General features: G+C 38.9%; 1 protein-coding gene across 4 annotated transcripts in view; it reads right to left on the bottom strand.

The window, feature by feature from the left end:
* Positions 1 to 1080: 1080 nt before the first annotated feature.
* The window catches only part of PPP2R5E (protein phosphatase 2 regulatory subunit B'epsilon), a 169476-nt gene continuing 143943 nt past the window's right edge, over positions 1081 to 26613 (bottom strand). For 2 of the 4 annotated variants that reach the window (XM_003924420.4, XM_010335142.3), the window contains exons 6-14: positions 26223 to 26353; positions 25380 to 25439; positions 24001 to 24109; positions 22172 to 22225; positions 22017 to 22067; positions 19454 to 19573; positions 14030 to 14157; positions 11648 to 11749; positions 1081 to 5986 (exon numbers count right to left, since the gene is read on the bottom strand). In XM_003924420.4, coding sequence (XP_003924469.1) covers positions 5887 to 5986; positions 11648 to 11749; positions 14030 to 14157; positions 19454 to 19573; positions 22017 to 22067; positions 22172 to 22225; positions 24001 to 24109; positions 25380 to 25439; positions 26223 to 26353 — 855 coding nt within the window. In that variant the 3' untranslated portion in view covers positions 1081 to 5886. Of the gene's footprint in view, positions 5987 to 11643; positions 11750 to 14029; positions 14158 to 19453; positions 19574 to 22016; positions 22068 to 22171; positions 22226 to 24000; positions 24110 to 25379; positions 25440 to 26222; positions 26354 to 26613 lie in introns of those variants that run through there. The other 2 variants (XM_010335143.3, XM_074393150.1) reach the window with 2 other exon arrangements.

The raw sequence follows: 26613 nt of genomic DNA, 5'->3' as shown, positions 1-26613 counted from the left end.
TGTAAACTTAATCTAATAGAAACATTACTTAATAGACATATTACTTATACAAAAATCCATATATTTACAGTACATTTACCTTGCCTCCATTCTTACAAATATTTATTTATAGACAGGAAGAAACAATATGCAAAGAATTAAATATTTTCTTAAAATTATCTCTTAAGTCTCTTGAACTCTAAAATTTTTTGTTAAAAATTTCTTCTAACTTACCAGAAGGTTGATCTTCAGATGCTACAAGTGGTTATTCTTCGAAATACAAAATGTCAGACATTTACAAGGGCTTTTCCCTTCCAAACTCAGATTAATTTTAATATGAAACATTGAGTAATTCCACATGGTTCCAAATTTGATGTAATTGAATTAGCCAAGGGAGTAGATCACCCCTAAATCAAATACTTTACCCACCCCCCCAAAAAAAAACTATCCCAGGGTGGCATAAAGATAACTGCAAATTACTGAAAACAACTTATTGATTTGCAGTAAGGACTACGTCCCCTCCACTTGAATCTAAGCAGGCTCTGTGACCGCCTGACCAATACAATATGATGGAGGGATGCCATGACAGTTTCTGGGCCCAGGCCTCAAAGAACAAGCAGTTTCTACTTCCTGCCTCCTAGAACCCACCTGCCATGCTGTAAGGAAGCCCAAGAAGAAAGTACTGTGAGGAAGAACTGAGACCCCTGGCTGAACTCCAAGCCAACTGTCAGCACTAACTTGTCAACCATGTAAGTGAGCCATGTTGGAAGTGAAGTTTCCTGCCCCACCTGTGACACTCCAGTTAATACTCGAGAAACAGAAACAGGATGTTATTGCTAAGCCCTTCCCAAACTATAGATTTGTGATGAGAATAAATCCTTGTTCTTCTAAGCCGCTACTTTTGTAGTAGTATTTATACAGCAATAGATACTGGACCATTCCCCAGTAGTATTACATAATCATAAACTGACTTCTCAAAATGAAAGCCTGAACATACCCACCCCACTGCCTCAAAGATAAGTCAATCAAATCTAGTATTTGTTTGGTTCAAAAGGCCACGGAGTTCAGAAACAAACAAACAAAAACAGCCAGGCACCTGAAAACTCTTCACTGCTTCTTTATTATGATGCACCCACAGTACAGAACCTCTCACACATCTGTGAAAGGGGAAGGTTACATTTCTTTTTGGGGAGCACCTTCATTTTTGTTTCTGTTACCACTTTGAAGAAACCAAATCATTTCCAAAGAAAAACATTTTAAATTCCAAGTGTTTAAGACTCAGCTTGCATTTTGTTGTGTTTGAAAAGGAAGTAGCATGTTTTAACTAGAGGTGGAAGATTGTTTTGTGGCATTTTAAGTTTGATGTGGATCAGAAGTCTTTACTGTCTGTTTGATCCAGTCTGTAATTTTCATATGCAACTTTTCATATCAAAAATGTTTCATTTTTACCTCTACTCACAAAGAGTTGCTGTTTAAAAAAACACACACACACAGCTAAATTTAAAACCGATCGTGAACCACAGCATTACTAACAGGGAAAATGAACTTTTGCTGCCCTCTCCTGCTAAAACAATGAAATACTAAAATACCAAAAGATTTATGAAGCTGAAGCGAAGTCCTCAAACCAAAAGCAACAGACATGTCATTCTCATTATACTTCAATCAAAAATCAGACAACAACCAGAAAATGCATTGGTAATATTTATATTTGAAAGTTCCCCATTGATACATGAGGTTTGGATTACAACTTATTTACAATAAGTGATTTCGAAAAAAGTAAAGAAAGAGGAAGGAAGGGAAGGGGGAGGGAGGAAAAGAGGCTGAGAGAGAGAAAAGAAAGAGAAGGGTGGGGAAAGAAAGGAGGGAGGGAAGGAAGAAAAGGAAACCTATATTCATAGACATCATAATATGGGATGTTTATTTCCAAGAGAGATACTACTGCTGCTGTCGTGCACAAGAAGCAGCACAAATTAACATTCCGCTAGATCACAATTTGCTCAACTTTCTCTCAAGATGCACAATCCTTCTTTTAGATTTTCAAAATTAAATATAGAGGAATATAAAATGCAATGCCAATATACCTACTACAAAACTCCTTTGCGGCTCATTCCTTAACTCCACTCAGAGAAGCAGCTGAGCCGAAATACAAAAATAAAAATATTGATGTGCAAATAAAACATCAGTGATCACGTTTGGTGCCACCTTTTTGTTACAGGTGACTGTCACTTTATGATAACATTGGTAATAGCATCAAAAGAGAATCTCTTCATTTCCTGGGCCAGGTCAGTGCATCCAATTAAAAGGAAAAAAGAAAACAAGGAAAAACAAAACAAAACAAAAAACCCAAAACCCCAAAAAACTCTAAACACTTAAAAATGCCAGTAACATCCATACATCCCTTTCCCATCCCACCCTCATCCCCACAAAAAAATAAAAAAGCTTTTAAAGCTCTAAATATACTTTTTTTGTTTCTTTCCATAGTGTGATTGAGCCTAGGGCTATACATTTAAGTATAGCAGGTGCAATTACAAGCAAGTCCTGGCTCTGCACCCTGGACTATCCCACGCATAGGAGGTACAAAATAAATTAAACCCTTTCATTTAGGCAAACGAGCCCAAGATGAAGGAGCATAACCCTGCTTGTGAGTATCCAGCGGCATCGAGGGTATTATTTATCTCTTATTTTTTTATTTTTTCTTTTATTTTATAAAAAACAGTCAGATGTTAGGGAGAGCAAAATGTAATAAAATTTAAAAGGAAAAAACAACACTGAAGGAAAACAACTGGGGGTACTTGCACAATGAGAAAAAGGAATGCATGCTTGATTCAAAGTATGAGATGGGTGAATTCACTCACATCATTGTTCTAGGCCCACAGCCTAAGGCCTCAGCATCATTCTAAACCACAGGGCTGTGTGTATTTTTTTTCTTCCAAAGACACTCTTAATCCTATCCCTGAAACCAATATGGTAAGGATAAGGTTGGAGTGAGTATCACTCACTAACTACAATATTTGCTATTTTAAAAATATATTTATATATAGTTCTGGAAATTATGAAGCAAACAAAATATAACACAAAGATGCATTTGTCACAATTAACTCAAGTTGCAGCAACAGCAGAACTGTGGGAAGGGACAGAGAGAGAGGGCTGCTGCAAATGCAGCAAGTACATCCTGAAATATGTCACATAGTGCAACAGTCAGATTACCTCAGTTACTCTGCGTCACCGCACACAACATGACAAATGTCACATTGTCACTTTCCATTAAAAAAGAAAAAGACAGTGTTTCTTCTCAGAAGTTGCCCCATGAATTTTAGACATATAGCTTTATTTTATTCTTTATATATGTCTAAAATTTGGCTTTATTCTTCTCAGTTTGGAATGATCAACATACAAAATTGACATCAAGGAGGAGAGCTGTAAGTTTTCACCTTTACTCTTGAAGACAGGGTAAGGTGCAAAAAGGGTCCTGGCCTTTCTCATTTCAAATGACTGCATTTCATTCCAATGGGCAGAGAGTCTTCATAAACCTGTGATTTTAATGTCTTCTACCTAAAAAGATGAATTAATGGCAAACAAAAGTTTATACTATCAAAAATAAATATAATGCAGAGTTAAAACTAAAAGGCTAAAATCACAAGGGCTAAAAAGGAGAAGATTTGTTACAAATTTATTTTGTATCACCTTGTTCCAGCATTTTAAAGTCAGTTGTTTTGTCTTTGGCAATCTCTGCCAACTTTACAGTGAATCCTTATCAATGTTCTTTAAAAAAACAAACAAACAAACAAACAAACAAAAACTATTAATTCCATTAAACCATGTGTGTCTGGTGTTGCATACGAGTTTTTTTTTTTTTTTTTTTTAACTGTTGTTTCTTTTTAGGAATTAACAATGCCAGTTTTGGTTTTGTTTTTTTACAAAGTTACCAAGATGACAATATCCATAATTAGCTGACTCTTACGTACACACTGTGACCTGATAATCCTGAAAAACTTTTTGGGAGAGAGAGGTGGTCAGCAGCTTTTTTTCCTTTTTCTTGAAAATAATAAAACTGCACATTCTACTTTATATTTAAATGTAAAGAAGAAAATATACAAGCTGAAATTTGTATTGTATTTCTATTAAGAGCAACAATAGTTCATATGTTCATGTTTGTTACTACCACAATTCAACATATGAACAAAGAATCAGCTCTTTATCATGAATACTGCTGGAAGTGATGGTTTAGGATTACCAACTCACTGCTGCCATGTCAAAAACAACCCAAAGCATCCTGGAAATAAACCCCCAAACACATATCTTTCAGTATATAATAATACTACTGCATTAGGTAAGTACATACTAAACACAAGTTTTATCAGCAGTTTACCTACCCAAGATGTAAATTCTTCTTTTAAATACAAAGCAGAGAGCCAATAATGTATATATATATTCCATTAAACCATGTTGTGTCTGGTGTTGCATAAGACTTTTTTTTTTTTAACTGCTGTTTCTTTTTAGGAATTAACAATGCCAGTTTTGTTTTTGTTTTTTACAAAGTTACCATATATATATATACATACATATATATATATATAATACAGCCCTAGATTTTGTTTTTTTTTTTTTTTTCTTAAACAATTTGGTCACGATGCACCTTTGATATAAAAGCATTTTTAAACTTTATTATTAATACTCAGGACATTAGGAATTTCCAGATATTTTTCAGTAGCATTTGTAGAACCACTTTTGATAACAAATACAGTAGTTAGGAATATGCATCCAATTCAGAATGCATAATAATGTTTATCCTGAATCCTTTCCGGCTAAAAACAGGGCTGGCACTGTGATGAGATATAGAACGAGAATCTACAAAAAACACTGTTAACATGTTTGTTTTTTCCCAGAGGCTACATCCTCTTTTGCTGGAATACTTTATAAATACATATTAAAAAGTAAGGCAACAACTCCAAACAGTCCAAGCTGTTTGCTCAACTCTTTTCCCAATTAGCTTTGCAATCCTGGCGATCAATTTCATGGTTGTATTTATTGTTCAGTGTTTGTCTTTATTTCAAATGGTCCAAAAGGATGTTTTTCTCACATTTCTGAAACATCTCTGGTATGTGTGTTCAATGATATATGCAACTAATACTGGTCAGGTACTGAAGCCTGTGATGTCCCAGTGCCTGTTTTCAAAGGATTCAAGACATTGACTTGGATTCACCATAAACTGATGCGTGAATCCAAAATTCCCTTTCCTACTATGTTTATCACCTCTTCTCTTTTAACTCCTAATTTTAAAACTACAGGAGTACCAGGACTACCTGGTTACTGGAAAGATGTTCACCCCAGTAAACAGAACTTTTATCAGGGACCTTTATAATTCATGGCCCCATTCCATGTGGACATTCAACTCAGGAAGATGTGCAAAAGAAAAAGATGTCAAATTACAGTCAAGTGATCCAGAGGAGGATGTTATACAAACTTATAAGGAAATGACAGTCTTTTTTTCCTTTACTATAAATACATTTAACAGCTTAGCAGAAAGACAAGCTAAATTTAAGATTGTTCACATTTGAAAATTGTATCATACTCTCTGCTAGTGATAAATAAGGAACTCCCGATAATGGAATTTTAACATAGCAATTTCATCAACAGATCTTTGAAGACCGATTTGTTTTTTAGAGAGGGTTAGAACAATGATTATATTTGCAAAGTTCTGAGAAGTCCATCTACTGTCCAAACTTTGGATTGAAGTCCTTATTTTTTTTTCCTTTACTTAGAGACAGGTATATACAGTGCTGTTGTAATAATGAAACAAATGTGAAATCTACTGTAAAGTTGCACAATACAGAAAACTGTTGCTCCATCTTCTACTACATAAATGTGTGACTCCACAGGTTAGTAATATTGTTGTCATTATTTTTGTTAAGTTGGAATTATTCCATCACGTCTAAGACCTCTCTTTAACTCCAGATCCTCCAATTTTTTCCACAATTCTTCACGCTCCTTTTCTTTCTTTTTCTCACTGAAGAAGAAACAGAATACAATGTAAACAACCGAGGTTTAATGAGATTATCCAACAATAACTGCCCCCTAATAAATACTTAACATATTTTTCCCTATGTATATTTTAAAAGGTCTTTGAAAAAAAGTGGCATCAAGCTTGTGGGCGGTTTTTGTCTTGATTTTTCTCTCATGCTTTTTTGTTGACATTTACAGACACGTAAAAGTAGTATTAATGAACAGAGTAGGAGATGACAAAAATATTTTACAATTTCACCTTAATACTCCTTTACACTTAGCTTAATTCCAAAAATTAACTTTAAAATTACTAAGAAACAAAAATGGGAATGACTTATAAGTATCAGTTATCATAAAACCAAGGAAACATTAGTGATTTTCACTTGCAGATTAGTAAGAATGTACTTTTTCTTTATCTCCAAATAGTTTCTCAAAAAGGATGCTGGAGATAACACTGATACAGAGAATGTAGTAGGTCAAGAAAATATATCCTCTCTTTTATTCATACCTATTTTTCCTACCTCATGTATATTTAAACTTTTTATCAGTTTAGAAGAAACCAAAAACTTGTGATTTTACTTTTAATGATCTGAAAAGAACTTGGTTGACATTATTATGTATTATATTTTAACGTATCAAGCAAATTGGATTCAATATCAATTTTACTAGTGATTTTCAGACTTTGAGATTTCACTATTTGGTAAAATTTCCCCCAAAAATGGATGCCCAAAATAGAATCAACAAACTTTATTTGGCCAAGGACATTTTAAAATTACCACATTTTTACAAACAAGGATTTTTAACATCAAGTAGGAAGTACATGATGCAGGAATATATAAGTTAAATAAATTCATATTTATTAAAAAAAATTCACTGCACTGTCTCTGGTTTTTCAGATTGCAGTGAACCAATAAAAAGCAGACCTAGGCTGTACTCGGTGGCTCACGCTTGTAATCCAAGCACTTTGGGAGGCCGAGGTGGGTGGATCACCTGAGGTCAGGATTTCAAGACCAGCCTGGCCAGCATTGTGAAGCACCATCTCTACTAAAAATATAAAAATTAGCTGGGCATGGTGGTGCACGCCTGTAGTCCCAGCTACTCAGGAGGCTGAGGCAAGAGAATCACTTGAACCCTAGAGACAGAGGTTGCAGTGAGCTGAGATCGCACCATTGCACACCAGCCTGTGCAACAGAGCAAGACCCCATCTCAAAAAACAAACAAACAAACCCAGATTAACATTCATAAATCCAGGAATTCAGATAATTTCTGAAAATGGGTGCTCTGCTCTACCATCTCAGGCATGAGGATATAATCCATGCACTACCTCAATTAGCAAGGATTAAACTTCAGCCACAATACAATTTTTACTCAGGGAAATCCACATGGCTTGAGTGAAATTTGTATGTAATACCAATGCCTCATTTTTTAAAAACATTATAACCAATGTTTTTTAAAAGTTCTATTATCTAGAGCAGGCGTCCTCAAACTTTTAACACAGGGGGCCAGTTCACTGTCCCTCAGACCGCTGGAGGGCTGCCACATACTGTGCTCCTCTCACTGACCACCAATCAAGGAGGTGCCCCTTCCGGAAGTGCGGCAGGGGGGCCGGATAAATGGCCTCAGGGGGCCGCAGTTTGGGGACGCCTGATCTAGGGCAACAGAAGTTAATCTTGATCCTCTCCAACTCCGAAAACACTCTAGAAAAACCTAAGTTATTTTATACTCTTATTCCACTAGAGACTTGAGGAAATGTTGAATTATACAATATGGCAATTAGTATCATCATTTAATAGGTAATATTTTCATAATTTAGGACTTGTTTACCATAATTAGCTTCAGTTATCTCAAATATAAATCTGCACAATATAAATTTCAATGAGCAGAACTGTTTTCCTAATTACCTATTTGTTAATTTGGCCCTGAAAAATTGCATTTATAGGACAGTAAGGGCAAGATTAGATAATCCTCCAATCTAATCATGATGGATTCCACATTATTATTCTTTTTTTTTTTTTTCCCCCCCTTCTCTTAGGTTCTCGTTTTGTCACCCAGGCTGAAGTGCAGTGGCACAATCATAGCTCAATGTAGCCTCAACCTCCTGGGTTCAAGCAATCCTCTCGCTTCAGCCTCCTGAGTGGCTGGGACTACAGGCGTGTACCACCATTCCTGGTGCCTTCCAGATTCTAAACATAAGCAAGCTGTTTAGCAAATTACCACTTTTTGTTTCCCGGTACAGTCTGGGGATAATATGAGGTCTGAATAAATGTTAGCAAAGAGCACTAATTGGGGTACATATAAATTAATTCTATAGATCCTGTTGACTTTCGATGAATATGACCTTTTTATTTGGAAAGAGGAGGGGACAGTATGCAAGGGCTAGAATTTTACTCAACTAAAAAGCATTTCAATGTATTTCAGGTTCACATTGCCCCAGTTTGCAGTTTTAACCCATTTATGCTGGAAGTTGCAAAATATTTTTGTGAAAAATCAGACCTTTGTGATGACCCTCAGCATAGGATATAAATAACTCCCACAAGCGTAGCGTTCCAATAATGGAACACTAGCCATAAATTGGTTAGGTGCTGGCATCATTAAACCATTCATTACCTTGTTACTAAAGTGTTTCATTTGTGTTTTTGATCAAGAGATTTATGGCATTCAACGCAATTTATCCTGTGGGGCTTTTCTTTTTTTTTTATTTTTAAATTTTTTTTTGACATAGGGTTTTACCGTATTAGTCAGGTGCCTAACCTCAGGTGATCTAACCACCTAGGCCTCCCAAAGTGCAGAGATTACAGGCGTGAGCCACCACACCCAGCCTCTATCACACAGCTTTCATACTGACAACTTTATCTTTAAAAATTCTAAATATTTCTAATATAGTTACTTTCACCCCCAATCTTTCCCACTTTTCTCTCTCCCTGTGGGTGGAAATTTTAACACTTAACCACACTGTCATGCCAGGGATATTGTCAAATTCTCTTCTAATTTCAATTTTACATAGCACTAATGTTGGCATATGTATCTAACAGTGTTAACTACTTATTCCACCCACCATTTTCAGATTTGTAATACTTAAAAATTTGAAGCTGGGTGCGGTAGCCCATGCCTGTAATCCCAGTACTTTAGGAGGCCAAGGTGGGCAGATCACAAGGTCAGGAGTTCAAAATTAGCCTGGCCAATATGGCAAAACCCCGTCTCTACTAAAAATACAAACATTAGCCCAGCTAATTTTTATATTTTTAATAGAAACAGCGTATCATCATGTTGGCCAGGTTGGTCTCGAACTCCTAACCTGAGATGATACCCCTGCTTTGACCTGGCCACCATGCCCAGCCAAGTTCTTCAATATTCTTGATGAGCTTCTACAAATTGAATCTTGGTTCAACTAGGATAATAATAAAGTACTTTCAGTTGCTCTGAAAGAAAAGATGCTATGCACAATACACCTTTCATGGTGCACCACAGTGTTTAAATGTACCCTGCAGCCTTTTTTTAACTAACATCCTTTAAAGATTTTAATTTAAGTTTGGGGCAGGGAGGATTATTATAAATCTAATAATTGGCAACAATCGCTAATATAATTCATCAAAATTCAAAATCAGAAGCTACTTCCATAGAAACAAATGTTTTATACACACACACACACACACACACACACACATATATATACGTACACATATATATATATACACACACACATATATATACATACATATATATGTACGTGTGTGTGTGTATATATATATATATATATATATATATATATATATATATAAATTATTCGTATCCAAAGAAATGAAAGCAAGACCCTGTGTAGGCTGGGTGATTTAATATGAGTTATTTGTCTAGATGTGATCTGCACCAGTTCTGCTGACCCAAAAGATATGCTGATAAGATAACTGGCAAGCTGGCTGGGCGGGGTGGCTCACGTCTGTAATCCCAGCACTTGGGAAAGGGGACGGATCACAAGGTCAGGAGTTTGAGACCAATGAATTAAAAGTTGTTTAAAATGTAAGTATGGAATAACATATCCCATAATTGATATTAATCCCAATATTCTGGGTACAAAATCTCAGCCTCTTCTGTCTCTAGCTAAATACTTGCCATATTCCATAATTAAGTTGGTTTTCATAAATCACATCCCTGGTAACTTTAAAAAAAATCATTGCAACGGTCTCTCTGCCATCAAATCTTTCCCCTCGTTGCTCTTTTTGTCAATAAGATGCAAGTGACAAACTAAAAATGAGGCAAAGCAAAGCACCAAGGGAACCACAGAAGTTCAGCAAGACCCTGGCTATGAACACTTGCCCATACCTCTGAGTCCTTTAAAGGTCCATAGTTTTATGATAAACAAAGCTGACATCTGCTTACGGGTGATCAAAGCCAAACCAGAGGCTCAACTACTAAGAGTTCTCTAGATTTCTATGATCTCCCCAAGTACATCTTTTGGAAAATAGAACACATTGAACAAGATACAACAAAACTGAAGAATCATCAAAATGAAATCAAGAAAGACTTAACTAGGCCATAAGCATTCACTGTAAAGACTTCTTCTCTGCTCACATTTGGTCTCAAACATTTCTGGTTAGGACTATTGACCTTCATGTTCCTTTCACTGCTCTTTAGACTGTAATATATTTGTTGAGTTCCAGTAAGTTCTGGGCCCAAGAGCTAGATAAATGGTGCGTCATTCCCGCTGCAACTGGAGTGAACAAGATCTGCCCAATTATATTTCAAGTAAATTCAGAGTGGGAGTGAATCCAGGTAGCAAACCACCTGATAGTCCCTAATACCAGTTATATGCCGGGCTCTTAACCTGCGGCAGAACTGAAATATTATTAAAGAAAGGGAGGAAAGCAGACTTTATCAAAATGACTGTCACAAAGCTTTGTTACCCAGTGGCACAGTAATAAAGGCACAGTTAATAAGCGTTCAACAATGACTATATAAATACCGTCATGTGCTGAATAACAACATTTTGGTCAACACAGACCACATATACCATGGTGTTCCCATAAAATTTTAACAGGCTTGAGGCTGGGTGCAGTGGCTCACACCTGTAATCCCAGCACTTTGGGAGGCAGAATCGGGCAGATCACAGGTCAGGAGTTCCAGATCAGCCTGGCAAATATGGTGAAGCCCTGTCTCTACTAAAAGTACAAAATATTAGCCGGGCGTGGTGCTGCGTGCCTGTAATCCCAGTTTCTCAGGAGGTTGAGGCAGAAAAATCACTTGAACCTGGGAGATGGAGGTTGCAGTGAGCTGAAACTGCACCACTGCATGCCAGCCTACCAAAAAAAAAAAAAAGGCTTGAAAAAGTCCTACTGCCTAGTGACTTGTGTTACAACTGGCTACAGTAGTCACCATGGTAACACGCTATACAGGTTTGTAACCCAGGAAGAACAGGCAATACCATATAGCTCAGATGTGTCACAGCAGGCTATACCATGAAGGTTTGTGCAATTACTGTACACTTATGATGTTCACACAATACTAATGCCTAATGATGCATTTCTCAGAACATATACCAGTTGTTAAGCAATGCATGACTGTAAATAAAATTGTGCTGTTTAAGATTTGGGGTACAATTAGGCAACTTCAAAGAGCAAGGAAAAAACTCAGTAGCTTATGCACAGCTGACAAATAAGCTTTAAAAAGTTACCGCTGACGATCTGACTTGTATGTGGCTGTCAGCTCGTCAAACATGGTGCTGTTCATTTCCATAAATGCCTTCAACACATTGTACACTAACGCCACAATAGCCCTGTAAAGCACAGAAAAAAGGGAACATGTTAGTAAGTCTTACAAAATGGGACACTGAAGGAAGAAAGCAAAAGCACAACTTTTGTCTGAATGAGTTCCCTGTACTGCACATTGTCTGCATTCCTTTTTCCACATGTGGTTCATTTCCACATCAAGAAATTTCTATTCTTTGCCATTCAAGGCAAGATAATTTTCTGAGGGGTGGTAGAACTACAAAAAATATCTCATTTTGCCCTTCTAATTGTTGGCACCCAGAATAGAGCTGCTGCAGGCACGTGATAATTTCACTTAATAAAAAGGCAAGTATAAAAGTAAAGCAACTTCACCCTAAAATAAGGGCCTAGATAGCACTAACTTTAGACACCTGTATTTGCATTGAATTCTAATTTCTAAATAATATACAGAATTCATCAAAATCAGAAGCTACTTCCACAGAAACAAATGTTTTAAAAATATATACATATATAAAAATTATTCGTATCCAAAGAAATGAAAGCAAACCCCTGTGTAGGCTGGGTGATTTAATATGAACTATTTGTCTAGATGTGATCTGCACCAGTTCTGCTGACCCAAAAGATATGCTGATAAGATAACTGGCAAGCTGGCTGGGCGCGGTGGCTCACACCTGTAATCCCAGCACTTGGGAAGGCCAAGGGGGGTGGATCACAAGGTCAGGAGTTTGAGACCAGCCTCGCCAATATGGTGAAACCCTGTCTCTACTAAAAATATAAAAGTTAGCCAGGTGTGGTGGCAGGTGCCTGTAGTCCCAGCTACTTGAGAGGCTGAAGCAGAAGAATTGCTTGAACCCAGGAGGTGGAGGTTGCAGTGAGCCAAGATCATGCCATTGCACTCCAGCCTGGGCAACAGAGCAAGATTCCATCTTAAAATAAATAAATAAATAAATAGAGATAACTGGCAAGTCAGGATGGTTGTTATTAGCTATGGGACACTACACAGCTAAACAGCCAAAATGGTAGCCCATACTTACCAAGAATGAGCTTTTGGGCAATGTGAGGACAAGGTTATGATGGTCTTGATAGCTTCAGACTAGAGTCTAAATAGCTTTTCCCTTTGCAAAAATATCTATGGCTTCCGTTTTGCAACAAACATGCTCCTAATATCACTGAAAAAGGCCCTGGTAAAAATTCGCCATATATTAAATAAAACATAAGTCTGATGTTTCCAAAACATTTATAAGAAAGTACACTTGCTGTGTAGCTTCTGCCTTGTGCCATTAAAAGGAAACTTTAAGTTTTTTCTGTTAAGGTTCCAGAATGACCTTCCTCCCAAGGGCAATGATGGGAAAGCACCAAATATAGTACACTGGGTAGTTACAGACACTTGCTAGAACAATTCTCTAGGTTCTCAAGAGACAATCTGTATAAAGGGACTTAACTGTTTATCAGCTCCTTATTTTTACTAGTTCTATTAATAAAATTTGGCAACTTTGAAAAATGAGAAATGTGATATTTTATAATTACGTGCAAAATTTTAAAAGATGAAATATACTGAAGTATATCTACTAATTTTTAAATGCCACATTAAATTTTCCTTCTATTCCACAGAGAAACATGTAAAGACATTAGAATTCAGAATGCTTTAACTTTCACAGGGCTGCACATTAAACTTCTCCTTCATGATTTTAAACTTTTTCTTTTCTGAGAGATACATAATAACGACTGAGTTGGATGTTAAGAAACAGATCACGCTAAAATGCAAACACTCCCCGACTTACAACCTTTCAGCACTTTCTCATCATCTAACATGGTGAAGGCTTACACGAGTCCCACAATCTTTTCTAGTCACATTTTCCAGCACTCTTCCTCAAAAGACCTTGTGCCTCAGCCCTTCCAAACTCACAGGTCTCAGAAACTGACAGATGCTTTTTACATCTTTGTGCCTTTTAACGTGATGGGTGGACCCACTGTCTGAAAGGGTTCTCCCTATGCCATCCACCTGCCAAATTCCTTTCAGATTCTCTCTAAGCATGGCCATGCCATCAGCATCTACACACCTCTCCTTGCAGCTGCAGTGCCTCCCCAAAAGATCTGCTACCATCAGAGATAGATCAAGAACCCTGTCAAGTAAACAGATACTTTAACTGGTATTTTGTTAGAGTATCTGTCTATTTTCTCCAGTCAGTGAATCCCCAGAAGTAAGGATTTTATCTTTTCACATACCTCTTCAGCAACAAGGACAGCATCTGGCCCATAATAAGCTAAAGGGAAAGAAAAAGAGAGGAAGAGAGGAAGAGAAAGAAGGAAATAAACTGAAAACCTACGGATTCCAATGTTCTTTCGAAATCCTATAAAGGCTGGAAAACATGATGGGAAGGATGACGTTAGAGTTTTCTTCTATCAAACTCATGATGTATTCATTATTCCAGTAATAGAGTGCTCTTTCTGCCACCTTTGGGAAAAGAAAAATACAATGTTAAGAGAGAGAAAAAGACAAAGATAAAACAGAATTATAAATCTTTCCCAACAAAAGTATTTTAAAAGACTATTTTTAAATCATTCAAGGCAGAGGTTGCAGTGAGCCAAGATCATGCCACTGAACTCCAGCTTGGGTGACAGCGCAAGACCCTGCCTCCCTTCCCACCAAAAAAAATCCAGAGTGCTTCAAGGGCTTCATCGACTTGAGGAAGGAAAGTAAGTTTTCCTGTTAATTTATATTCTCCTCTAATTCTGCCCATGTCATCTGATTCCACACTTTCCTGACATCACTTTATTTTTATTTTTATTTTGAGACAGAGTCTCACTCCATCACCAGGCGCCAGGCTGGAGTGCAGTGGCGCGACCTCGCCTCACTGCAACCTCTGCCTCCCGGGTTCAAGCAATTCTCCTGCCTCAGCCTCCTGAGTAGCTGGGACTACAGGCGCGCGCCACCACGTCCAGCTAATTTTTTTGTATTTTCAGTAGAGACAGGGTTTCATCATGTTGGCCAGGATAGTCTCAATCTCTTAACCTCGTGATCTGCCCGCCTCGGCCTCCCAAAGAGCTGGGATTACAGGCATTGAGTCACCACACCCAGCCCTGACATCATTTTAACACATCTTATTGGTCCCCTTTCCTGGCTCACCTTTTTCATCACACACACTTAGATCGAACCCAGTGCCCAGTATATGGTTAGCATTTAGTCACAGCTACTCAGGAACACCCACGGTTGGCCATCCCCATAAAGTGGTCAATATTTACTAAACACCTCCTATGGGCAGGCACTGTGCCTACACAGCAAGTACAATGTATCATCCTTACCACCATCCCAGAAGTAAATACCATTGTGCTCATTTTACAGATGAGGACACAGAGATTCAGAGACTGACTAATGTAGGTGATGTTACAATGGAGTAAATCATGGTAAAAGCTGGGGCCTTACTTATAGATCTTCTTCCAGAGTTTGTTTCTGGCCCCTTCCTGGGCAAGCCAGGAGACATCTGCTCAGTTTCTGGTCTCAGACACACTGGCTGCACCTACCCCTCTCTGCTCTCTCAGATCCCTTTTCTCTGCCCACCATGAATTCAAAAGAATATCTCAAAAACAAAACCTAAAATCTCTAAAAGGCTAGTTACAGTGGAAAAGGGGAAAAAAGGGTTGCTTCCTTCATTTAAACAGATTAAGAAGCTGTGTTTTAGAAGAGAACAAGGCCAGGTGCAGTGGCTCACACCTGTAATCCTAGCACTTTGGGAAGCTGAGGTGGGTGGATCACCTGAGGTCAGGAGTTCCAGATCAGCCTGGCCAACATGGTAAAACCCCATGTCTACAAAAGATACAAAAATTAGCTGGGCATGGTGGCACTTGCCTGTAATCACAGCTACTTGGGAAGCTGAGGCAGGAGAATCACTTGAACTCAGGAAGTGGAGGTTGCAGTGAGCCAAGGTTGTGCCACTACACTCCAGCCTGGGCAACAGAGTGTGACTCTGTCTCAAAAAGAAAAAAAAAAAAAAGAAGAGAACAAAATGGTGTAAGATGTATCCACTGAAAGACTCTAAGAAATCAGAATTTTTCCATGTGCATTATTCAGCTTGGTTTAAAAAAAAAAAAAAAATCCTGGGACTCATTAGGCATTAGACCCTGAGAGTACAAAGAAAACAATCATTACCGCATATTTACATGCCAGGCACCGTGCTAAGTGTCTCACATATATAATATTTCATTTCCTCACAGCCAACAGAGTAGGTACCATTACTTTTCTATTTTGTAGATTAAGAATCTGAGACTCAGAGAGAGAAGCCACTGTCTCAAGGTCCCATGGCTAGTAAGCAGCAGATTCCAAAGTTTCTATTCTTAACCTCTTTACTCTGTTACCCCTAAGGAGTTCACATACTGGTGGGAAAAGGGGCATTTATAAGCCTATCCAATGTAAACTGTGACAGACACTATATCAGATACATAAATAAAGTGTCAGGGAAGAGTAGAATCAACAACACAGATTACTTGGGAAACAGAAGGGTGGCAGAAATGTAACATAGGTGGGGCTGGGTGCGGTGGCTCATGCCTGTAATCCCAGCACTTTGGGAGGCCAAGGTGGGTGGATCATTTGAGTCTGGAGTTTGAGACCAGTCTGGCCAACAAGATGAAACCCCCATCTCTACTAAAAATATAAAAATTAGCTGGGCATGGTGGGGTGCACCTGTGGTCCCAGCTACTTGAGAGGCTGAGGCACCAGAATCACTTGAACCCGGGAGGCAGGTACAGTAGTGAACTGAGATTGTACCACTGCACTCCAGCCTGGGTAACTATGCAGCATAATGACAGTGAGACTCCATCTTAAAAAGAAGAGGAAGAGGAGGAGGAGGAAGAAGAGAAAGAAGAAAGAAAAAGAAAGAAGGAAGGAAGAAAGGAAAGAAGGAAAGAAAAGAAAAGAAAAGAAAAGGAAAGGAAAGGAAAGAAAAGGAAAGAAAGAAAGAAAGAAAGAAAGAAAGAAAGAAAGAAAGAAAGAAAGAAAGAAAGAGAAAGAAAGAAAAGAGAGAGAAAGGCAGGGAGGGAAGGAGGAAGGAAGGAAGGAAGGAAGGAAGGAAGGAAGGAAGGAAGGAAGGAAGGAAGGTAGGTAGGTAACATAGGCAAGTGGCATTTAAGCTGGGCTTCGAAGGATAAAGGAAAGGGCATTCCAAGTAGAGAGCATTAAGGAAAGAAGGGCAGAGGCACGGAGGAGGACAAAGTGTTTGGGAACCACCAAAGCAAATGAGGCAGCTGACACAGATAAAGCAGGAGGCAAGGAGAGGGAGAAAAGAAAGAAGAATGCGGCTGTTCTGAACATCTAACTGGTTGGAGGAAAATCCCAGCTGCCTCCTTCTTTACTAGCATCCTTCCATGGTCTCTTTGGACATTCCTCCAGAGTCCAATATTTACCTGCAATTAATTCTAACAAGTTTCTTAATCTCTTATATATCTATTTTAATACATAAAACCACTTACAGAAGTATGCATCCAGCCCCTTAAAGAGGAAAGGTGTTGTTTATACAAAGTTAAAAATTACTGTGTCTGACAATAGGACAGAACCACTACTTTCCTGGGATCCATTGTCCTTCTGCACACACAGAGGCAGTGTCACCAGCGTGCAGACCTCAGATCCTAATGCCACACCTGAGGCAAACAATGACAAGCATCTGGCTACATAGGGCGGCCACTCAATAAATGGATGAACCAGCAAATTCATTAATAAATATTTGTGGATAAGCCAGCAAAGATTTCTTAATGAACACTTAATAAATAAACAAGGGTCCCTTCCCTTTGTTTTCAATTTTACTTCTGTCAAATAATTTAAAATTCTTTCTTCTTTCTGCTATAAATTGAATTGTGGCCCCTCCACAATTCATATGTTTTAGTCCTAAATCCCAATGTAACTGTATTTGGACATAAGACTTTTAGGAGGTAATGAAGGTTACATGAGCTCACAGGGTGGGGTCCTAAACAGATACGACTGGGGGCCTTACAAGAAGAGGAGAGTGAGATTGCCTCTCTCTGTATGTACATGCCGGGAAACGCCCTATGAGTACACGGCAAGACGAGGGCCATCTGCGTGCCAGAAAGCAGGATCTCACAGGAACCAACCATGCTGAGACCCTGATCTCAAACTTCTGGCCTCCAGGACTGTGAAAATATAAATGTCGTTTAAATCGCCAGTCTATGTTGTTATGTTACAGCAGCCCGAGCTGACCAAGACATGACCTCTCTTTTCTAAGCTTCTGAGTATCACTTAGGCCTTTCTGGTGATGCTCATTTTTAAAAAGATACTTGTTCCTTGACCTCCAGGAAATGTCAAACGTCCTGCTGAAAACTGAAAAATAAGGTAAGCAATCCAGATGTGTGAGCAGTAAAGACCCTGGGTGGTATCAAACACCTATATACTACTCCATAAATTCTCCATTTTGATCCAAGCTTGTCACGGTTTCTACCTTCTTTATTCTTGCTTTACGGTACAACTGCTAGATTGCCATAAGGTCACTGCTTTCAGATATTAACATGTCTTTTGGTCAGAAATCAAAACAAGGGCAGCAACCAATGTCTCTAACTATGCAGCATAATGACGGCTTAGGGAAAAAGTCCACCATCCAATGACACCATTAGATGTATGGTTCTGTGCTAAGAACTATAATCTGAATAATTTCGTTCAATCAATAGGCAGAGTCTAGGTTTATGATAGGGCCCTTAGGTGATGCAGCCAAACAATCAAACCTAACATGTTTGGTAACCCTCAATCTACCCTTCTTCCTTCCTGTGTGGGTTCCACAGCACTGCAGCCATGGCCCCAAGAAAGAAAAGCGTTGTTCCTGAGTGGCCACGAGGAGGCAGAGCAGTGCCATGGGAAGGTCACTGGCTTTAGCAGAAGCTACACCAAAGATAGAAATTTGACTCTATCCTCTATTAATCTGGTACCTACGGCAAATTGTTCTCTGAGCCTCGTTTTTGTTTTTTGTTTTTTTTTTTAAATCTAGAAAAGCTTCAGAGGATAATGGGACATTTATAAATAATGTACATAAAGTATCCAGCATAGTATTAGGTTTTCTCCTTTTCCTCTTAAACATTACTTAGCATTCTCTCTTACACACTAGAGACCCCACCAGCCCACTTATTTAGGAATTTACTTGAAATACTTTTGACTACTTTGAGCTTCAGTGTTTGTATCTGTACATCTATAAAAAACACAATGCCTTCCTTCTAGGGTGTTAGGATAAAGTTACCAGAGAGAAACCACCATTACCATGGCTGTTTGGTAGCAGGTGCTCAAGGTAAGGTGGCTACTGTTAAAATTATTATCATGAGGGCCGGGTGCAGTGGCTCATGCACAGGCATGAGCACTTTGGGAGGCCAAAGTGGGTGGATCACGAGGTCAGGAGATTGAGACCATCCTGGCTAATACAGGAAACCCCGTCTGTATCAAAAATAAAAAAAAATTAGCTGGGTGTGGTGGCACACGCCTGTAGTCCCACCAACTTGGGAGGCTGAGCCAGGAGAATCGCTTGAACCTGGGAGGCGGAGGTTGCAGTGAACCAAGATCATTCCACTGCACTCCAGCCTGGGCAACAGAGCAAGACTCCATCTCAAAAAAAAAAAAAAAAAAAAAAAAAAAAAAAAATTATTATCATGTGAGGAAACAGCAAATAAACAATAGGTAGCTGTTGTCCATTACACTGCTTTCGAAACAAATACAATTTAATCAAAATAACTCATGCTCCCTGGCTCATGAACTCTTTACTACTAACCTGAAAATGGGGGCTAGATACACACTTGGCAATTTGCTTAAACAAAGGTTCTTGGATTTTAACAAATTGTGAAGGTTCAATCACATCCAATATTTCTTCCAGTTCCCCAAGGAACATGACCTGCAAGTACAAGCAAAACACAAGATGTGAAGCATACCACAAAAAATTCACAAGAACAAGGAGGATTAATAAGAGTCTGGACTATGTTAAGAAAAATTTACAAATAAAACCAAACATATATGCCCTAAGTGCATGCAGGAGAAAAAAAAACAAAACATAAATAAACCATGCATTATCCCATGTCAGAAGATGGTCATTCCGCAAAGAATTCACCACAGGGCACTTGTTAAAATCAGGTTCCCTTCAGCATTGAAAATATGATTAGACACACTTGAAGAAAATACTCTATTTGCTCTGTATATTACAAGAACAAGGGACACTCACACACTGCACCGGCCCCTGGGAAGCAAAACTGACCCCGTAGGGCTTTCCACTTTATTAATAGTAACCCAGCTCTCTTTCCACAATACTTTAAAAAAACACACACACACACAATGAGAAAATGGCCCTCCTCATAGAAGAGCAAAAGTTCAAATGTGGTCATTTGCCAAATACTTATAGCCCCTGCTACATGCTCAATGCTCCTCTAGAACGTACTCATTAATACAACAAAAAGTTCAAGAAACACAAATGAGCAGACTCACCCACATGCAGATGCTACCTGAAACCCATGAGCATGCACTGACTCATTCTCAACACACACACACACACACACACACACACACACACGCTCTCCATAGAGCATAGTGAATCTTGTGGCCTCAGCATCATGTGCCTCAACAGAGTTTTTAGATCACCATTGGATCACCATATGGAGCCAAATCTGTGGTAGAGTCAATTGTTTTAAATATAATGGGAAAATGACAGAGAAAAAAAAAAACCGGCTTACCTATTTAGCTATAAAAAAAATACTTTGAAAAAAAATTAAGTGAGCAATCAAAATGTGAAAAATGACAATGCCTTCATATTTTGAGATGTATCTGGGTAGAAATGAACAGTTCAATTTTTACCTAACAGATTTTAAGAAATTAAACGACTTTCTGAATTTAAAATAGGGTTTGGAGAATTGAATCTGATTTGAGAAGGAAGGCGTTTCTGCTAAAAGTAAAATATAGTAGACCCTTGCCATTTGTTAATATGCATACAGAATTTCTCCCAAAATTTTAACCAAATATAAAACTAACAGCTGATCTTTTTTTTCTGAGCCATTTTCCACATAGTTGCTAACCTTCCAGAAGAGTGGCTGCAGATCTGGTGCTCAGTTACGCCCATCTCCAACTAAGAAATTCACTCACTATTCTAGAGCAACCTCACAAAGTAGTACATGCCTGGTGAGTTTTCAGCAAAGGTACAAATGATTGTGGGTCTGAACCCTTCAGGGTCATTTGTAAATGGTTGAAACTAAAGGTCTGTAGTCTATTTGAAGATGACAGAGGCCGGATGAGGTGGCGCACACCTGTAATCCCAGCACTATAGGAGGCCGAGGCGGGCTTATCACAAGGTCAGGAGTTCAAGACCAGTGTGAACAACATAGTGAAACTCCATGTCTACTAAAAACACAAAAAAAATTAGCTGGGCATGGTGTCACGTGTCTTAGTCCCACCTACTCAGGAGGCTAAGGCAGAAGAATCGCTTGAACCCCGGAGGCAGGGGTTGTGGTGAGCTGAGATCACACCACTGCACTCCAGCCTGGGCAACAGGGTGAGACTTCGCCTTAAAAAATTAAAAAAAAAAAAAAAAAAAAAAAGATGGCCAGGCACAGTGGCTCATGCCTGTAATCCCAGCACTTTGGAAGGCCAAGGTGTGTGCATCACAAGGTCAAGAGATCGAGACCATCCTAGTTAACATGATGAAACCCTGTCTCTACTTAATATGCAAAAATCAGCTGGGTGTAGTGGTACACACCTATAATCCCAGCTACTCAGGGGGCTGAGGCAGGAGACTCGCTTAAACCCAGGAGGCAGAAGTTGCAGTGAGCCAAGATCAGGCCACTATACTCCAGCCTGGTGACAGAGTGAGACTCGGTCTCAAAAAAAAAAAAAAAGGATGACACACAGTAAGATCCACCTATATAATATGCTTTAAAGTGAATATTTGGGCAGGCTGCCCTAGCATCTATCTATAGTGACAGCAGAACCTTCATATTATGAAGGGGGCCACTAGGAAGGGAACATTAACAAAGCTAGACAACTGGACACATGACTGGGGACTGGCCTGGGCTTATCTGAGGCTGAACAACACAGTGAATAAAAACCCAGGATTTGGGAGTCAGGGAGGCGAGTTCTGGCCTAATCATCTGTACTTACTTAAGAGTACTGGGGCAGGCCATTTAACCTCTCTACAGTTTCATAACTAGTAAAACAAGAGTTTTGACAGCCCTGCCTTATAGAGTTACAGTGAGGTTTAAATGAGACGATGCAGTTTTATACATGCTTAGCCCAATGACTGGCACTCAGCAAAATACTTAGTAAGCTATGAACACTCCCTGATAGTAAGCACTTACCTCTTTTTGACTACATGTTTTAGGCCAAAATTTCATTAACCCCCTAATAACCTAAAACAAAAAGGAGAAAAACAAATTGCATTTAATTTTTCACATACACTTCTGGGAAAGGTAATTTTTTCTGAAGTTTCTGAAATCATGGAAAAAAGACTTACTGGTTCTGTGAGTGAAGGATCTTTCTCCAGAAACTGTACTATACAATATGCCAGCTGAGTAAAAAATAAAATAAAAGGCAAAATTTTAAATTCTACATAGTAAGGGCTCAAAAGTTATACCATTAAAACTTCCTAAAAGGTTTCCAGATTGGTTTTAACAACTTCACATTCGATTCATTCTGATTATCATAAAAATAAAATCTATATAAAGCAAAACAAGAAGCTACTTTTTCAAGCCAAAGACTAATATTAATATGGCTCTAGGAGAACTTTTTTTAAAAAAGAGTATTAGGGCTGGGAGCGGTGGCTTATGCCTGTAACCCCAGCACTTTGGGAGGATGAGGCAGGCAGATCACCTGAGGTCAGGAGTTCAAGAGCAGCCTGACCAACATGAAGAAACCCGTCTCTACTAAAAATACAAAATTAGCTGGGTGTAGTGGTGCATGCCTGTCATCCCAGCTACTTGGAAGGCTGAGGAAGGAGAATCGCTTGAACCCAGGAGACGGAGGTTGCGGTGAGTTGATTGTACCATTTTATTCCAGCCTGGGCAACAAGAGCAAAACTCAGTCTCAAAAGAGTATTAAGACATGAACTATGCAGCTAATGAAAAGCAGAAGTGAGACACCACACTCAGCATATTGTGGAATTATCTCACCTCATATAGTTTAAGCTACAATCTCAGGGGCTTCCTTTCTCTCTTTGCTAATTTCAACAGTACTGAGTTTTACCGTAGTTCCACAATAGTCCTCTAAGGGAAGCAAGCACTTAAGAAAAAACTTTGCCAACTGCCTGAAATGGCACATGCAAACTAAAGCAGTTTCAAGAGGAGATAAAAGGTTGCACCTGCCAGTTAAAACCTGGAGAAATGTAAGAAGAATTGTACTAACATATCTAAGTAAGATTTTTTTAGATAATAATTATGAAATATGATACCCGATTTCAAAAATCAAAGGCAAGATTTATAAAAGGGCTTCTAAAGATTCTTGGACAAGAAAATCACCCTTGCAAAAGAACATTTTGATGGTGTTCTAAATTAGAGACGTATGGGCCAATTTTTCCTCAAAGTACAGATTTCACATTTAAAGAGGAACATGCCTTAGAAAAATGTGTTACGTTTTTATGCAAACTCAAACCTTCCCAATGAGGGGACAAGGCAGTAAGAATCTAGCAGTATTTTAAATTTTCCTATCCAAAATTTAAAATACTACCCAATAATTTATCTACCCCCAATGACATGGTGACCATGCAAGGCAGTGTTACAACAAAAATCAGAACGAGGGCAAGACAGAGTACACTTTTTACAGTGATGAAGGCTTGAAAAAAAAAAAGAAAAAGAAAAGAAAATGATGTGAAACTACTGATTGATTTGTTTACTTGTGAGAGTATCTGTGTGTAGAAAGTGATAAATACATGGTGAGTGACCTAGAAGAGGAGGCAAAAAGAGCAACTGATAGACTAATGCAAAGTAGGATGGAACAAAATATTTAAGAACATTAAAAAATGATTATATAGGTCCCAATATCTACATCTGATAAGCTCCTGTGCATTTTATTATACATAATACGTTCAATATGTTATTGTGTGCACTTGGCCAAGTCATCTAAGTCATCTGTAAAATGAAATGACCTCCCACTTTAAAAATATTTCCATGATTCTATGGTGCATAGAAAAAAAATATACACATTTTGATTTCCTTCTGGGAGAATTTTAAACTTTAACAAGTCTCTTTCCTTTAGAAATGAAGACTATATCAATACCAAAAAAAAAAAACAATGAGTTTGCAAACTTTTTATTTTGCTTCTAAAAGTAGTTGTACAAAATTCTCCTACCTGTGCATGGAAGAGTGATAAGCTCCTGACAGTGTGTAAGGGGATCAACACTTTCACCAGAAACTGTTTGTGTTCTGCCTTAAGAGGTAAAGCAAAGCCATTGATAATACTAGGGAGAAAAAAGAGACGCAAATTAGCGATGTTACCACAACAAGTTAAACTGAGACAAACTGTTCTTATGATATTAATTAAACTTAATCAGTCTGTTTGTACAAAACAACAGAATACCCACCCCAGTGGCATTCAGGATTTCTTTTTTTTTTTTCTGAGAGAGAGTCTTGCTCTATCACCCAGGCTGGAAGTGCAGTGGCCTCAATCTCAGCTCACTGCAACCTCCACCTCCAGGATTCAATTGACTGCCATGCCTCAGCCTCCCAAGTAGCAGGGATTACAGGCACACGCCACCATGCCTGGTTAATTTTTTTGTATTTTTATTAGAGATGGGTGGGGTTTCACCATGTTGTCCAGACTGGTCTAGAACTCCTGACGACCTCAAGTGATCTGCCCACCTTGACCTCCCAAAGTGCTGAGATAATAGGCGTGAGCCACCTCGCCCAGCCAGAATTTCTTAATGACTTCACAGAATACAGTAAGTTGGAATAAAATTTAAGAGAAGAAAATCTGCTTCTGATCATCCAACAAGGACTGTGCTCCTAAAATTAGTCAGTTTCCAAAAGCTCTTTATCAAGACCCTTTATTTTCCCTCTCTTTTCCTTCTCTAAATAATGGCTGCCTTGCCTGCTTCCTCCTTAAATATGATCTTTTCCATTTCCAGACATCATTCCTTCTCATTCCTGAAACCTCTGCCCAGCCTAGGGAAGTCACCAAGAGAAAGCCATGTGACTCCACCTTCCCTTTCTCCTCATATTAGGAGAAAAGATTAAGTAATCACATCATTCAGCTACATTCGCCTCCCTCGTGTGTGGAAACTTAACACCATAGCTCTTTCCAATTCACTCCACTACTCCAGGCAGCAGCTCTTCAAGGACTATACCTGGATACACAACTCCTTTGAAAATGGCAATCTTTCCAATTTATTATATACTTGCTTTCAACAGATAAGGCAAAGGACCAGATGGCCTAGAAACTAATGAGAATGAAATGTTTTGGAGTAACTGGCCTGATCAGAGTTAGATATATCATCTTTGTAGTAATGAATGAACTGTCAGCTCTTTCAGTCATTTCAATGCATAATTGTGGAACAAAAGGAACATGAAATCATGTCTTGTAGATTCAGTTGGAAAACAGACTAACAGACACAAATGAGAGAGACCTAATGTACATACAGCAAGAGAGCTAGATGAGTATCTCGGCGCTACCTGAATCTACTTTTTAAAATAATATTCACCCGAGATTAGCAATTAGAAAAAAGTGCTCACCTTCCTAATATTTCCAGCAGTTCAGCTACACCATTGAAGTGTTCTGTTTCATAAACAAACCTGAAAAAAGAGAAGAGGAGGAGAAAGGGAAAAAGAAAGGGGAGGAGAAAGGAGGAGAGGAGAAAAAGAGAGGGGGAGAAGGAGAGGAGGAGCAGAAGCAGGGAAGGAAGAGGGGGAAGAAAGAAGAGGCAGGAGGAGAGGGAGAAAAAGAGAGGGGGAGAAGGAGAGGAGGAGCAGAAGCAGGGAAGGAGGAGGGGGAAGAAAGAAGAGGGAGGAGGAGAGGGAGAAGAGAGGAGAAGGAGAGAAGAGAAGAAAGGAAGAAAGAAGAGAGGCGGAGGAGAAGGAGGTGGAGAGGAGAAAAAGAGGAAGAGAAGAAGGGGAAGACAGGAGGAGAGGGAGGAGGAGGGGGAAGACAGTAGGAGGAGGCAGGGAAGAGAATAGGAGGGGAGGGAAGAGGAGAGGAGGAGAGGGGGAAAGAAAGGAGAAGGAGGGGGGAGATGAAAGGAAGAGAGGAGGAGGAGGAGGAGAGGGGAGAAGAGAGGAAGAGGGGAGGAGGAGAAGGGGAAGAGGAGAGCAGGGGAGAGGGAGGAGGGAGGGGAGAGTAGGAGGAGAGGCGGGGACGAGGAAGCGGAGAAGAGGAAGAGGAGGAGGAAATGAGAGGGAGGAGAAAAGGAGGGAGAGAAGAGAGGAGCAGGGAGGGGGGTAGAGAACAGGAGAAGGAAGGAAGGCAGAAAGGGAGAAAGATAAGTCAGTATACTGTTTTCAGATACTTGTGATTTACTTAATACTTCCATAAAAACATCAACTTTGCTTCTCCTTCTTCCTCCATCACCCTCCACTTACCTTAGAAAAATATTGTTAATCTGTTTTCGGATAAATGCTCTAAGACCAAGAAACTTGCCATAAATTCTGTGTAAAACTGTTTTTAAGTAGTCCCGTTCCCGAGGGTCTTCGCTGTCAAACAGCTCCAGAAGCTGTTGTAAATGAAAGACAGTATAGCTGTCAAAGGCAGTTTTAGAAAAGGATTTAGGAATTCTATCTATTATTTAAAATCCCTTCCTTCCTTTCTCAAAAATGTGTTGAGTATCTATTACATGCTAGGCACAGTGCTAGTCTTTGGGCTTGCCACGATAAACAAGTCAGACAAGGGGCTTATACTCTACTGAAGAAATACAAATACAAAACAACAATAAATGTAATAATGTGAATAATAGCTAATACACATATGGCACTT

The sequence above is a fragment of the Saimiri boliviensis genome, chromosome 2, assembly GCF_048565385.1.
Source record: "Saimiri boliviensis isolate mSaiBol1 chromosome 2, mSaiBol1.pri, whole genome shotgun sequence".
Lineage (NCBI taxonomy): Eukaryota > Metazoa > Chordata > Mammalia > Primates > Cebidae > Saimiri > Saimiri boliviensis.
The sequence above is the reverse complement of the archived record's forward strand: the minus strand, read 5'-3'. Positions and strand labels throughout refer to the sequence as shown.